Source organism: Rattus norvegicus, chromosome 20, assembly GCF_036323735.1.
Source record: "Rattus norvegicus strain BN/NHsdMcwi chromosome 20, GRCr8, whole genome shotgun sequence".
Classification (NCBI taxonomy): domain Eukaryota; kingdom Metazoa; phylum Chordata; class Mammalia; order Rodentia; family Muridae; genus Rattus; species Rattus norvegicus.
In genome coordinates this window covers 1,240,697-1,253,266 of record NC_086038.1, presented here as the reverse complement: position 1 = coordinate 1,253,266, position 12,570 = coordinate 1,240,697, and the positions used below count along the sequence as shown (strand labels likewise).

The window sequence follows — 12,570 nt, the reverse complement described above, 5'->3', positions numbered from 1 at the left end:
CTTTAGTTGTTTTGTTTGTTTGGAGGGGTTAGTTTGGGGACCCCATGGGTTCCATTAAAAATATCATTGAATACACACTGAATCCATTTCATACTTCATTTATGTTCATCTGTGTGCACTCATACACTAGAGAATTGCCCACATTACTGAGGAAAATAGACTCTCCTTCTTCAAGCTAATGATGTCCAAACTCTTCAGATAGGGGTGGAAATTAATGGAATTTTGTCTGGCTTAATCTCGTGAAAGACCCTGCATTCAGGCCCAGTCACTGTGACTTCATGTGCACAAATGTTTTCTCATGCCTAATGTCCAGCAAACATCATATGCAGACATCTACTCCTTCATGAGAGAATGTACAGAAAGGGTGGTAAACATGAAGAGTATATAGGGGAGGAGTTGGATAATAGGGAATGAGGGTGGACTAGATATAAACACATTATATGAGTATAAATATTAAATATAAATATTTAATGAATGAAATTGGTTTAAAAAGCATCCAACCATCACAAGAAGCACTCTCATCTTGGACTGTATTCTATTACTTAAATGGTGGTAGCTAAGGCTATTCAATGCTCAGCATATTGTTGAAACAAGAGAAGTTACTAAACAGATTTTGAAGAGTATAGGCAGTCAGATATAAAATAACGCAACCTCCTTATGCTGATATATATGATGTTATTTAATAAAATATATTTTCTAAATTGTTTATAAGGCTGGGTGTGGTAGTATATACCTATAATACCAGCAAGTGGGATGTGAAAACAAGAACATGAGGAATTCAAGGACAGTCTGAGCTATAGGAGACCTGGACTCAAAAATAATAGTGACTAAGAAAAATTTTGAAATGAAAACATATCCACTCATCCACCACCAAAAGCCCAAGCTTAGCTGAACCAGAATCAGGTTTAAAAGAAATGTTTTACCTCTAAAATTTTTAGTTGGTCATTTGTGATTTGCAACTAACTTTCTCAATTGAGTAATTATAGTTTTAATAATTCCTCAAAATAAGAAAGAGTATTGATATTCATCTAAGTAATATGAGTTGACAGATGAACAAGTATAATTACTAATTATGCTAAACATAGGTATATATGCATATTTCTATACCCAGTTACATACAAGACACATTAGAGAATGTCCCAAGTCAATGGTATCAAGTAATATGCCCAAATCAAATTCACGAACCAGATTCTATGATTAGAGCTTGACAAGTTTATATTTCCCTTGCTTTATTTGTTTAAACTATTAGAACATATTTTCCATTTATTTCCTATCATTCAATTTGTTCATAATATATGTGTACATCTATTATACATAAGAACATATCTTAATTTCAGAAATATATCTTTATTTTTCATTGCCTGGTTATTTATGCCTCAGAAAAGCTCTTTAGATTTCTTCAAGAAAGAGACATCTCCTCACCTTCCTATTCAATGCATTCCTCACTTCTTTGTTTCTCAAGGTGTAGATGAGTGGGTTGAGAGCAGGAGTGACCACACTGTACATGATGGCAATGATTCTGTCCTGATCCAGAGAGTTGCCTGAGGCGGGACGGATGTAGGTGAAGAGAACAGGAGCATAGAACAGAATAACAACCATGAAGTGAGAGGCACAAGTGGATAGTGCTTTGTGGAGCATGCTACAAGAACGGGTCTTGAGGAAAAGATAAGTGATGATGTAGAAATAGGAGAGAAATGTCAGAAAAAAGGGAACTGAGGCAACAGTACCTGTAACTGTATTGAGCAGCCAAAGGTTGAGCTCAGTGTTTCCACAGGCCAGCTCCAGCAATGGCTTAACATCACAGAAGAAATGATGGACATGATTGGGACCACAGAAGCTCAAACGAGATGTCATTACAGAGTGAAGCAAGGCATGGAGAAAAGCAATGGTCCAGATGGTCACAGCCATAAGGATACAAATCTGCCAATTCATGATGATGGGATAGTGGAGTGGTTTGCAGATTGCCACAAAACGGTCAAATGCCATCACTGCGAGCAGCAGTGATTCTGTGGTACCCAGGAAGTGGAAGAAATGAAGCTGAGTTATGCATCCCAAGAAGGAAATTGCTTTGCTTGTGGAGAGGAGGTTCTTTAGCATCTTTGGCACTGTCACAGTGGAGTAGCAGATATCTAGACATGCTAGGTTTCCCAGGAAGAAGTACATAGGTGAGTGGAGTTTTTGGTCCAAGATGACGATCATCAGGATGGCTCCATTCCCAGTTATATTGACAAAGTAGATGATGAGGAAAATAGCAAAGAGAAAAGGCTGTGGTTCTTGTAAGTCTGTCACTCCCAACAGGACAAACTCTTTGACAGAGGTTTGATTCAACATCACCTAAAAAGAAACATGACATAGTTTGCAGAACACATCCAGGAATAAGTTTTTCTAGATTAGAATTTTCTTACTTAGACAGGGGAAAGAGGAGGAGGATGAGGAAGAGGAAGAGGAAGAGGAGGAGGCCAAGGAAGAAACTCAATGCTTTGTGTAAGCCAGCCTCAGATCCTGTGTAATATTTAGTTGTTTAGATATTGAATAGCCATGGTTTCTGACTTTAATTTTTTTTAATTTAGATTCATCGTTAACATTTTCATTCTCTGAGATTTTCATGCCATTTTGTCCACACAACATGTTCTTTGGCTATGAACATTTACATTCGAATAAAATTTTCATTTATATATAACTCAGCTGTGTGATACATTGCTTTTTAAAATATTCTGCTATATCATTCTTCTTTCTCTGGTGAGTATAATCATCAAATGAGAATAAATTCAAGAATATAATAATTTCACCATAAGGTGTCTGAAGAAGTAGAAGTGCCCTAACATAATGGTAGTCATTTGTTCTTAGTTTATTAATGCTGAAAATATTATTTTATTAATCTCATCTTGGCCCACATACCTAATAAAGTCAATGGGCCCTATTTAATGGAAAGGCAGAGGGGACCTCAAACTCACATACTCTTTATCAATTTGAGGTATTTTGAAAATCTCATTGCTATAGTAGATGATTGGCTTATTGTCTTTCTATATTTTGAGCCTGAACATTTTCTCAAACAAGAAATCAAGTGACATCTTCAATGAAAAATGTTGCTGTACATATCTCTTGTTTACTTGTGGTCAGACCTTTTCTTGAGATCCTTAAATGCAAAACTCCTTTCTGTGAGCTCCAGTTCCTTCTTTGTTTCAATAAAAATTGTCTGCTTAAGTATCTATGCCTTTAGTCTCTAGAAATCCTCCTTTTATCTTAAGACATATTTTAAATCATTTCACTTTGCCAGAAATAAATCTACCCTTTAGCTCTGAAGGTATGTTCCAAGTTAAACTCACCTTCACCACAGTTTCTCTAGTAGGTCCCTGGTAGGCGTTGTATCATGCCAAAGTAGACTGTCTTTCTTTCTTTCTTTTTTTTTTTTTTTTTGGTTCTTTTTTTTTCAGAGCTGGGGACCGAACCCAGGGCCTTGCGCTTCCTAGGTAAGCGCTCTACCACTGAGCTAAATCCCCAGCCCCTAGACTGTCTTTCTGCTTCATTCCAACTCTCTTCAAAGTTGCCATAGGTTGCTAGCTTTCCTTGATTTTTTTTCTTTATCTAACCTTACTTTTCATAATAAGAAACTCTTACTTTTTAGTAAAGAAATACATTCATCTACATTTTTTTTTTGCTGAATTGACCTAAAATATTTTTTCAGTGAATGATTTAACTCTTTAGGAATTATAAATGAGCAGTTCATTATAAGATACAACTTAAAACTAAATCTATACTAATTACTGCAATAAAAACTTCTTTTGGCTATTTTATCAAGGGACCTGAACTACCTTTGGCAGTACTGGCAGTGGCAGATAGGATTAGTGAAGCAGCTTCCTTTCTGCTTCTTTTCATTAAAAAATGCCCTGTGTAGCTTTTACATCTTACGAAAGACAAGCCAGGACATGTGAGACACTTGAAGACTTGGGACACATAGGTAGACAGTAGGAACTAGAAGGAAATCTGCAAAGACTGACATACATAGTCACTTCTTATAAAAAGAAATGGTTGGAGTTGAGAGGAGGTTGCCACCTCTTAAAAACCTCTTACATCTTCCAACAGAGTAACTTTCTTTGATAGCTAGGCATAGTATATTCAAAATCCTTACTACTTTAAAAATGCAAATAATCTTCTAAACACTTTCATTTTAGTTTTCCTGATCCATATAATAGAATTGCATCAAGAATATATTTGAAAAAACCCAAAACCTCAAGAAACAATAACTCAAACAAGAGACCAACCTTTCCTGAGTTTTAGAGAACATTTTATTTTTTGCCACACTTCTCTCTGTGGCATGATTTCTTTCACTATAGTTTCAATATTTAGAGATTACAGATTTGCCTTGGATAATGCCTAAAGGCCCAGGCATTTTGGATTGAGAATAAGACATGATGGTAAAAATGTGGAATAGAAAGTGTCTTTTTATGACCCGTAATAGGGAATTTTTCCATTATAAAATGGGAAACTAGCTTTTAATCTTAAACAATTGTTTTAATGCCAGCAGGAGGCTGATCACAACACAGAAAGTATGGGCAGCTTTCCAGCCTGCCTCTGGTTTCATTTTCTTACCTGACTGGACAGGTAAAAGGTAATTTCAGGGCTCTGCTTCTCGTGATTGTAAATTATAAAAAAATATGAGGCAATAGTCCAGGGATCAGTCCACTAGGAAGAGTTATTTGCACTGGATCCAAAGGGATCATTTGATTTTGGAAAATTCTTTCTCACCTTCTGAAAAATATTCTGGCTCTAAAAATCACGAGACTCTAAAAATAAAAGTCCTGAGAGAGCTTGTCCCCTGGTGCTAAAAATTATTCTAAGAGTAAGCAAGGAGCTGTCTTATGAAATCACCACTTTCCTGTTGTGCTTCCTATTGTATTATTATGGTTTATCCTTAATAGAAAACAAAGGGCAATTCAAGTCTCTGTGGCCTAATCAGTTTTCTTAGCAAAACTTCCCTTAATTTCTTTAGATAGAGGTGGGACTTCACTATCTGTTCCTGAGGAATCCCTGGAAAAATACCATAAAATTTAAAGTGGAAAGTTGGAGATGAAAATTAACCAATTGATTGTGTCATGCTGAGAGTTGCTAACCACTTACCACAAATCAACAGTACTAATTTGTTCTAGGTATCATGATATAACCGTTCAACACTGGGTCCCACACCCAAATGGAGTGATCTAAAGTATTGTTTTATTTTAATGTTTTTAATAACCTACATATTAACTTATTTATTTTCAACAGAAAAGGCCATATATTTTTTTTCATGTCAAATGTCTATTTATTTCATTTACTTTTTTTTTATTAACTTGAGTATTTCTTATATACATTTCTTTTTTTTTTAAAGATTTATTTACCTATGAGTACACTGTAGCTGTCTTCAGACACACCAGAAGAGGGTATCAGATCCCATTACAGATGGTTGTGAGTCACCATGTGGTTGCTGGGATTTGAACTCAGGACCTCTGGAAGAGCAGTCAGTGTTCTTTTTTTTTTTTTTTTTATTAACTTGAGTATTTCTTATATACATTTCGAATGTTATTCCCTTTCCCGGTTTCCGGGCAAACATCCCCCTCCCCCCTCCCCTTCCTTATGGGTGTTCCCCTCCCAACCCTACCCCCATTGCCGCCCTCCCCCCATAGACTAGTTCACTGGGGGTTCAGTCTTAGCAGGACCCAGGATTCCCCTTCCACTGGTGCTCTTACTAGGATATTCATTGCTACATATGGGGTCAGAGTCCAGGGTCAGTCCATGTATAGTCTTTAGGTAGTGGCTTAGTCCCTGGAAGCTCTGGTTGCTTGGCATTGTTGTACTTTTGGGGTCTCGAGCCCCTTCAAGCTCTTCCAGTTCTTTCTCTGATTCCTTCAACGGGGGTCCTATTCTCAGTTCAGTGGTTTGCTGCTGGCATTCGCCTCTGTATTTGCTGTATTCTGGCTGTGTCTCTCAGGAGCGATCTACATCCGGCTCCTGTCGGTCTGCACTTCTTTGCTTCATCCATCTTGTCTAATTGGGTGGCTGTATATGTATGGGCCACATGTGGGACAGGCTCTGAATGGGTGTTCCTTCGGTCTCTGTTTTAATCTTTGCCTCTCCCTTCCCTGCCAAGGGTATTCTTTTTCCTCATTTAAAGAAGGAGTGAAGCATTCACATTTTGATCATCCGTCTTGAGTTTCGTTTGTTCTAGGGATCTAGGGTAATTCAAGCATTTGGGCTAATAGCCACTTATCAATGAGTGCATACCATGTATGTCTTTCTGTGATTGGGTTAGCTCACTCAGGATGATATTTTCCAGTTCCAACCATTTGCCTACGAATTTCATAAACTCGTTGTTTTTGATAACTGAGTAATATTCCATTGTGTAGATGTACCACATTTTCTGTATCCATTCCTCTGTTGAAGGGCATCTGGGTTCTTTCCATTTTCTCGCTATTATAAATAAGGCTGCAATGAACATAGTGGAGCATGTGTCTCTTTTATATGTTGAGGCATCTTTTGGGTATATGCCCAAGAGAGGTATAGCTGGATCCTCAGGCAGTTCAATGTCCAATTTTCTGAGGAACCTCCAGACTGATTTCCAGAATGGTTTTACCAGTCTGCAATCCCACCAACAATGGAGGAGTGTTCCTCTTTCTCCACATCCTCGCCAGCATCTGCTGTCACCTGAGTTTTTGATCTTAGCCATTCTCACTGGTGTGAGGTGAAATCTCAGGGTTGTTTTGATTTGCATTTCCCTTATGACTAAAGATGTTGAACATTTCTTTAGGTGTTTCTCAGCCATTCGGCATCCCTCAGCTGTGAATTCTTTGTTTAGCTCTGAACCCCATTTTTAATAGGGTTATTTGTTTCCCTGCGGTCTAACTTCTTGAGTTCTTTGTATATTTTGGATATAAGGCCTCTATCTGTTGTAGGATTGGTAAAGATCTTTTCCCAATCTGTTGGTTGCCGTTTTGTCCTAACCACAGTGTCCTTTGCCTTACAGAAGCTTTGCAGTTTTATGAGATCCCATTTGTCGATTCTTGATCTTAGAGCATAAGCCATTGGTGTTTTGTTCAGGAAATTTTTTCCAGTGCCTATGTGTTCCAGATGCTTCCCTAGTTTTTCTTCTATTAGTTTGAGTGTGTCTGGTTTGATGTGGAGGTCCTTGATCCACTTGGACTTAAGCTTTGTACAGGGTGATAAGCATGGATCGATCTGCATTCTTCTACATGTTGCCCTCCAGCTGAACCAGCACCATTTGCTGAAAATGCTATCTTTTTTCCATTGGATGGTTTTGGCTCCTTTGTCAAAAATCAAGTGACCATAGGTGTGTGGGTTCATTTCTGGGTCTTCAATTCTATTCCATTGGTCTATCTGTCTGTCTCTGTACCAATACCATGCAGTTTTTATCACTATTGCTCTGTAATACTGCTTGAGTTCAGGGATAGTGATTCCCCCTGAAGTCCTTTTATTGTTGAGGATAGCTTTAGCTATCCTGGGTTTTTTGTTATTCCAGATGAATTTGCAAATTGTTCTGTCTAACTCTTTGAAGAATTGGATTGGTATTTTGATGGGGATTGCATTGAATCTGTAGATTGCTTTTGGTAAAATGGCCATTTTTACTATATTAATCCTGCCAATCCATGAGCATGGGAGATCTTTCCATCTTCTGAGGTCTTCTTCAATTTCTTTCCTCAGTGTCTTGAAGTTCTTATTGTACAGATCTTTTACTTGCTTGGTTAAAGTCACACCGAGGTACTTTATATTATTTGGGTCTATTATGAAGGGTGTCGTTTCCCTAATTTCTTTCTCGGCTTGTTTCTCTTTTGTATAGAGGAAGGCAACTGATTTATTTGAGTTAATTTTATACCTAGCCACTTTGCTGAAGTTGTTTATCAGCTTTAGTAGTTCTCTGGTGGAACTTTTGGGATCACTTAAATATACTATCATGTCATCTGCAAATAGTGATATTTTGACCTCTTCTTTTCCGATCTGTATCCCTTTGATCTCCTTTTGTTGTCTGATTGCTCTGGCTAGAACTTCAAGAACTATATTGAATAAGTAGGGAGAGAGTGGGCAGCCTTGTCTAGTCCCTGATTTTAGTGGGATTGCTTCAAGTTTCTCTCCATTTAGTTTAATGTTAGCAACTGGTTTGCTGTATATGGCTTTTACTATGTTTAGGTATGGGCCTTGAATTCCTATTCTTTCCAGGACTTTTATCATGAAGGGGTGTTGAATTTTGTCAAATGCTTTCTCAGCATCTAATGAAATGATCATGGGGTTCTGTTCTTTCAGTTTGTGTATATAATGGATCACGTTGATGGTTTTCCGTATATTAAACCATCCCTGCATGCCTGGGATGAAGCCTACTTGATCATGGTGGATGATTGTTTTGATGTGCTCTTGAATTCGGTTTGCCAGAATTTTATTGAGTATTTTTGCGTCGATATTCATAAGGGAAATTGGTCTGAAGTTCTCTTTCTTTGTTGTGTCTTTGTGTGGTTTAGGTATAAGAGTAATTGTGGCTTCGTAGAAGGAATTCGGTAGGGCTCCATCTGTTTCAATTTTGTGGAATAGTTTGGATAATATTGGTATGAGGTCTTCTATGAAGGTTTGATAGAATTCTGCACTAAACCCGTCTGGACCTGGGCTCTTTTTGGTTGGGAGACCTTTAATGACTGCTTCTATTTCCTTAGGAGTTATGGGGTTGTTTAACTGGTTTATCTGTTCCTGATTTAACTTCGATACCTGGTATCTGTCTAGGAAATTGTCCATTTCCTGAAGATTTTCAAATTTTGTTGAATATAGGTTTTTATAGTAAGATCTGATGATTTTTTGGATTTCCTCTGAATCTGTAGTTATGTCTCCCTTTTCATTTCTGATTTTGTTAATTTGGACGCACTCTCTGTGTCCTCTCGTTAGTCTGGCTAAGGGTTTATCTATCTTGTTGATTTTCTCAAAGAACCAACTTTTGGTTCTGTTGATTCTTTCTATGGTCCTTTTTGTTTCTACTTGGTTGATTTCAGCTCTGAGTTTGATTATTTCCTGCCTTCTACTCCTCCTGGGTGTATTTGCTTCTTTTTGTTCTAGAGCTTTTAGGTGTGCTGTCAAGCTGCTGACATATGCTCTTTCCTGTTTCTTTCTGCAGGCACTCAGCGCTATGAGTTTTCCTCTTAGCACAGCTTTCATTGTGTCCCCTAAGTTTGGGTATGTTGTATCTTCATTTTCATTAAATTCTAAAAAGTTTTTAATTTCTTTCTTTATTTCTTCCTTGACCAGGTTATCATTGAGTAGAGCATTGTTCAATTTCCACGTATATGTGGGCATTCTTCCCTTACTGTTATTGAAGACCAGTTTTAGGCCGTGGTGGTCCGATAGCACGCATGGGATTATTTCTATCTTTCTGTACCTGTTGAGGCCCGTTTTTTGACCAATTATATGGTCAATTTTGGAGAAAGTACCATGAGGAGCTGAGAAGAAGGTATATCCTTTTGCTTTAGGATAGAATGTTCTATAAATATCCGTTAAGTCCATTTGGCTCATGACTTCTCTTAGTCTGTCGACATCACTGTTTAATTTCTGTTTCCATGATCTGTCCATTGATGAGAGTGGGGTGTTGAAATCTCCCACTATTATTGTGTGAGGTGCAATGTGTGTTTTGAGCTTTAGTAAGGTTTCTTTTATGTATGTAGGTGCCCTTGTATTTGGGGCATAGATATTTAGGATTGAGAGTTCATCTTGGTGGATTTTTCCTTTGATTAATATGAAGTGTCCTTCCTTATCTTTTTTGATGACTTTTAGTTGGAAATTGATTTTATTTGATATTAGAATGGCTACTCCAGCTTGCTTCTTCTGACCATTTGCTTGGAAAGTTGTTTTCCAGCCTTTCACTCTGAGGTAGTGTCTGTCTTTGTCTCTGAGGTGTGTTTCCTGTAGGCAGCAGAATGCAGGGTCCTCGTTGCGTATCCAGTTTGTTAATCTATGTCTTTTTATTGGGGAGTTGAGGCCATTGATATTGAGAGATATTAAGGAATAGTGATTATTGTTTCCCTTTATATTCATATTTGGATGTGAGGTTATGTTTGTGTGCTTTCATTCTCTTTGTTTTGTTGCCAAGACGATTAGTTTCTTGCTTCTTCTAGGGTATAGCTTGCCTCCTTATGTTGGGCTTTACCATTTATTATCCTTTGTAGTGCTGGATTTGTGGAAAGATATTGTGTAAATTAGGTTTTGTCATGGAATATCTTGGTTTCTCCATCAATGTTAATTGAGAGTTTTGCTGGATACAGTAACCTGGGCTGGCATTTGTGTTCTCTTCGGGTCTGTATGACATCAGTCCAGGATCTTCTGGCCTTCATAGTTTCTGGCGAGAAGTCTGGTGTGATTCTGATAGGTCTCCCTTTATATGTTACTTGACCTTTTTCCCTTACTGCTTTTAATATTCTTTCTTTATTTTGTGCGTTTGGTGTTTTGACAATTATGTGACGGGAGGTGTTTCTTTTCTGGTCCAATCTATTTGGAGTTCTGTAGGCTTCTTGTATGTCTATGGGTATCTCTTTTTTTAGGTTAGGGAAGTTTTCTTCTATGATTTTGTTGAAGATATTTACTGGTCCTTTGAGCTGGGAGTCTTCACTCTCTTCTATACCTATTATCCTTAGGTTTGATCTTCTCATTGAGTCCTGGATTTCCTGTATGTTTTGGACCAGTAGCTTTTTCCGCTTTACATTATCTTTGACAGTTGAGTCAATGATTTCTATGGAATCTTCTGCTCCTGAGATTCTCTCTTCCATCTCTTGTATTCTGTTGGTAAAGCTTGTATCTACAGCTCCTTGTCTCTTCTTTTGGTTTTCTATATCCAGGGTTGTTTCCATGTGTTCTTTCTTGATTGCTTCTATTTCCATTTTTAATTCCTTCAACTGTTTGATTGTGTTTTCCTGGAATTCTTTCAGGGATTTTTGTGTCTCCTCTCTATGGGCTTCTACTTGTTTATTTATGTTTTCCTGGAATTCTTTCAGGGATTTTTGTGATTCTTTCAGGCATTTTTGCGATTCCTCTCTGTAGGCTTCTACTTGTTCTCTAAGGGAGTTCTTCATGTCTTTCTTGAAGTCCTCCAGCATCATGATCAAAAATGATTTTGGAACTAGATCTTGCTTTTCTTGTGTGTTTGGATATTCCATGTTTGTTTTGATGGGAGAATTGGGCTCCGATGATGCCATGTAGTCTTGGTTTCTGTTGCTTGGGTTCCTGCGCTTGCCTCTCGCCATCAGATTATCTCTAGTGTTACTTTGTTCTGCTATTTCTGACAGTGGCTAGACTGTCCTATAAGCCTGTGTGTCAGGAGTGCTGTAGACCTGTTTTCCTCTCTTTCAGTCAGTTATGGGGACAGAGTGTTCTGCTTTCAGGCGTGTAGTTTTTCCTCTCTACAGGTCTTCAGCTGTTCCTGTGGCCCTGTGTCTTGAGTTCACCAGGCAGCTTTCTTGCAGCAGAAAATTTGGTCTTACCTGTGGTCCTGAGGCTCAAGTTCGCTCGTGGGGTGCTGCCCACGGGCTCTCTGCAGCGGCAGCAACCAGGAAGACCTGTGCCGCCCCTTCCGGGAGCTTCAGTGCACCAGGGTTCCAGATGGTCTTTGGCTCTTTCCTCTGGCGTCCGAGATGTGTGTGCAGGGAGCAGTCTCTTCTGGTTTCCCAGGCTTGTCTGCCTCTCTGAAGGTTTAGCTCTCCCTCCCACGGGATTTGGGTGCAGAGAACTGTTTATCCGGTCTGTTTCTATCAGGTTCCGGCGGTGTCTCAGGCAGAGGTCCTGCCGCTCCTGGGCCCTCCCCCACGGGAGCCCAGAGGCCTTATACAGTTTCCTCTTGGGCCAGGGATGTGGGCAGGGGTGAGCAGTGTTGGTGGTCTCTTCCGCTCTGCAGCCTCAGGAGTGCCCACCTGACCAGGCAGTTGGGTCTCTCTCTCACCGGGTCTGGGAGCAGAGAGCTGCTGCGAGGCCATATATTTTTAATATGTTCATCATGGAGCACCACTGACTTTTTTAAAAGTACAATTGGCCAGAAGATTAATGTTGTTCAGATTTGAGTATTTGACAAAACATTTTGCCAAAAATAAATGAAGTCCTTAAACTAAGTTCTTGCTTATAAGTATAGCACTTAGTTGGGTTCACTTAAAAATCTGGGAGTAGCTGCCTACCTGTGTAGTACTGAGTAAGAGGCAAAGACTAGAGAATCTCTAGGGCTTACTAATTGTCAGCCTATGGCTGGGTGTGGGGACAGGGGAACTCCATGTTCAGTGAGACATTCTGTCTCAAGGGAATAACAGAAAGTGATAGAATACACACACACACACACACACACACACACACACACACACACACACACACACACACACAAACCACACAGGTCTAAGGGTTAGTATTGCTATGATGAAACAATATGACCAAAAACAACTTAAGGGATGGAAAGGGCTTATTTCAATCAAAATTCCATATAATAGTTCATCATTCAAAAGCAGTGAGGGAAGAAACTCAAGAAGGGTTTGAACCTACAGAGTGATGCAGGGGCCATGGAGGGGTGATGCTTAC

At 38.9% G+C, this 12,570-nt stretch overlaps 1 protein-coding gene across 1 annotated transcript; it reads right to left on the bottom strand.

Moving 5' to 3' along the window:
- Positions 1-1,389: 1,389 nt before the first annotated feature.
- Or12d13 (olfactory receptor family 12 subfamily D member 13) lies at positions 1,390-2,331 on the bottom strand. Its single transcript, NM_001001119.1, has one exon. It carries the CDS (start codon positions 2,329-2,331, stop codon positions 1,390-1,392), a length of 942 nt encoding a protein of 313 aa, NP_001001119.1.
- Between the last annotated feature and the right edge of the window lie 10,239 nt (positions 2,332-12,570).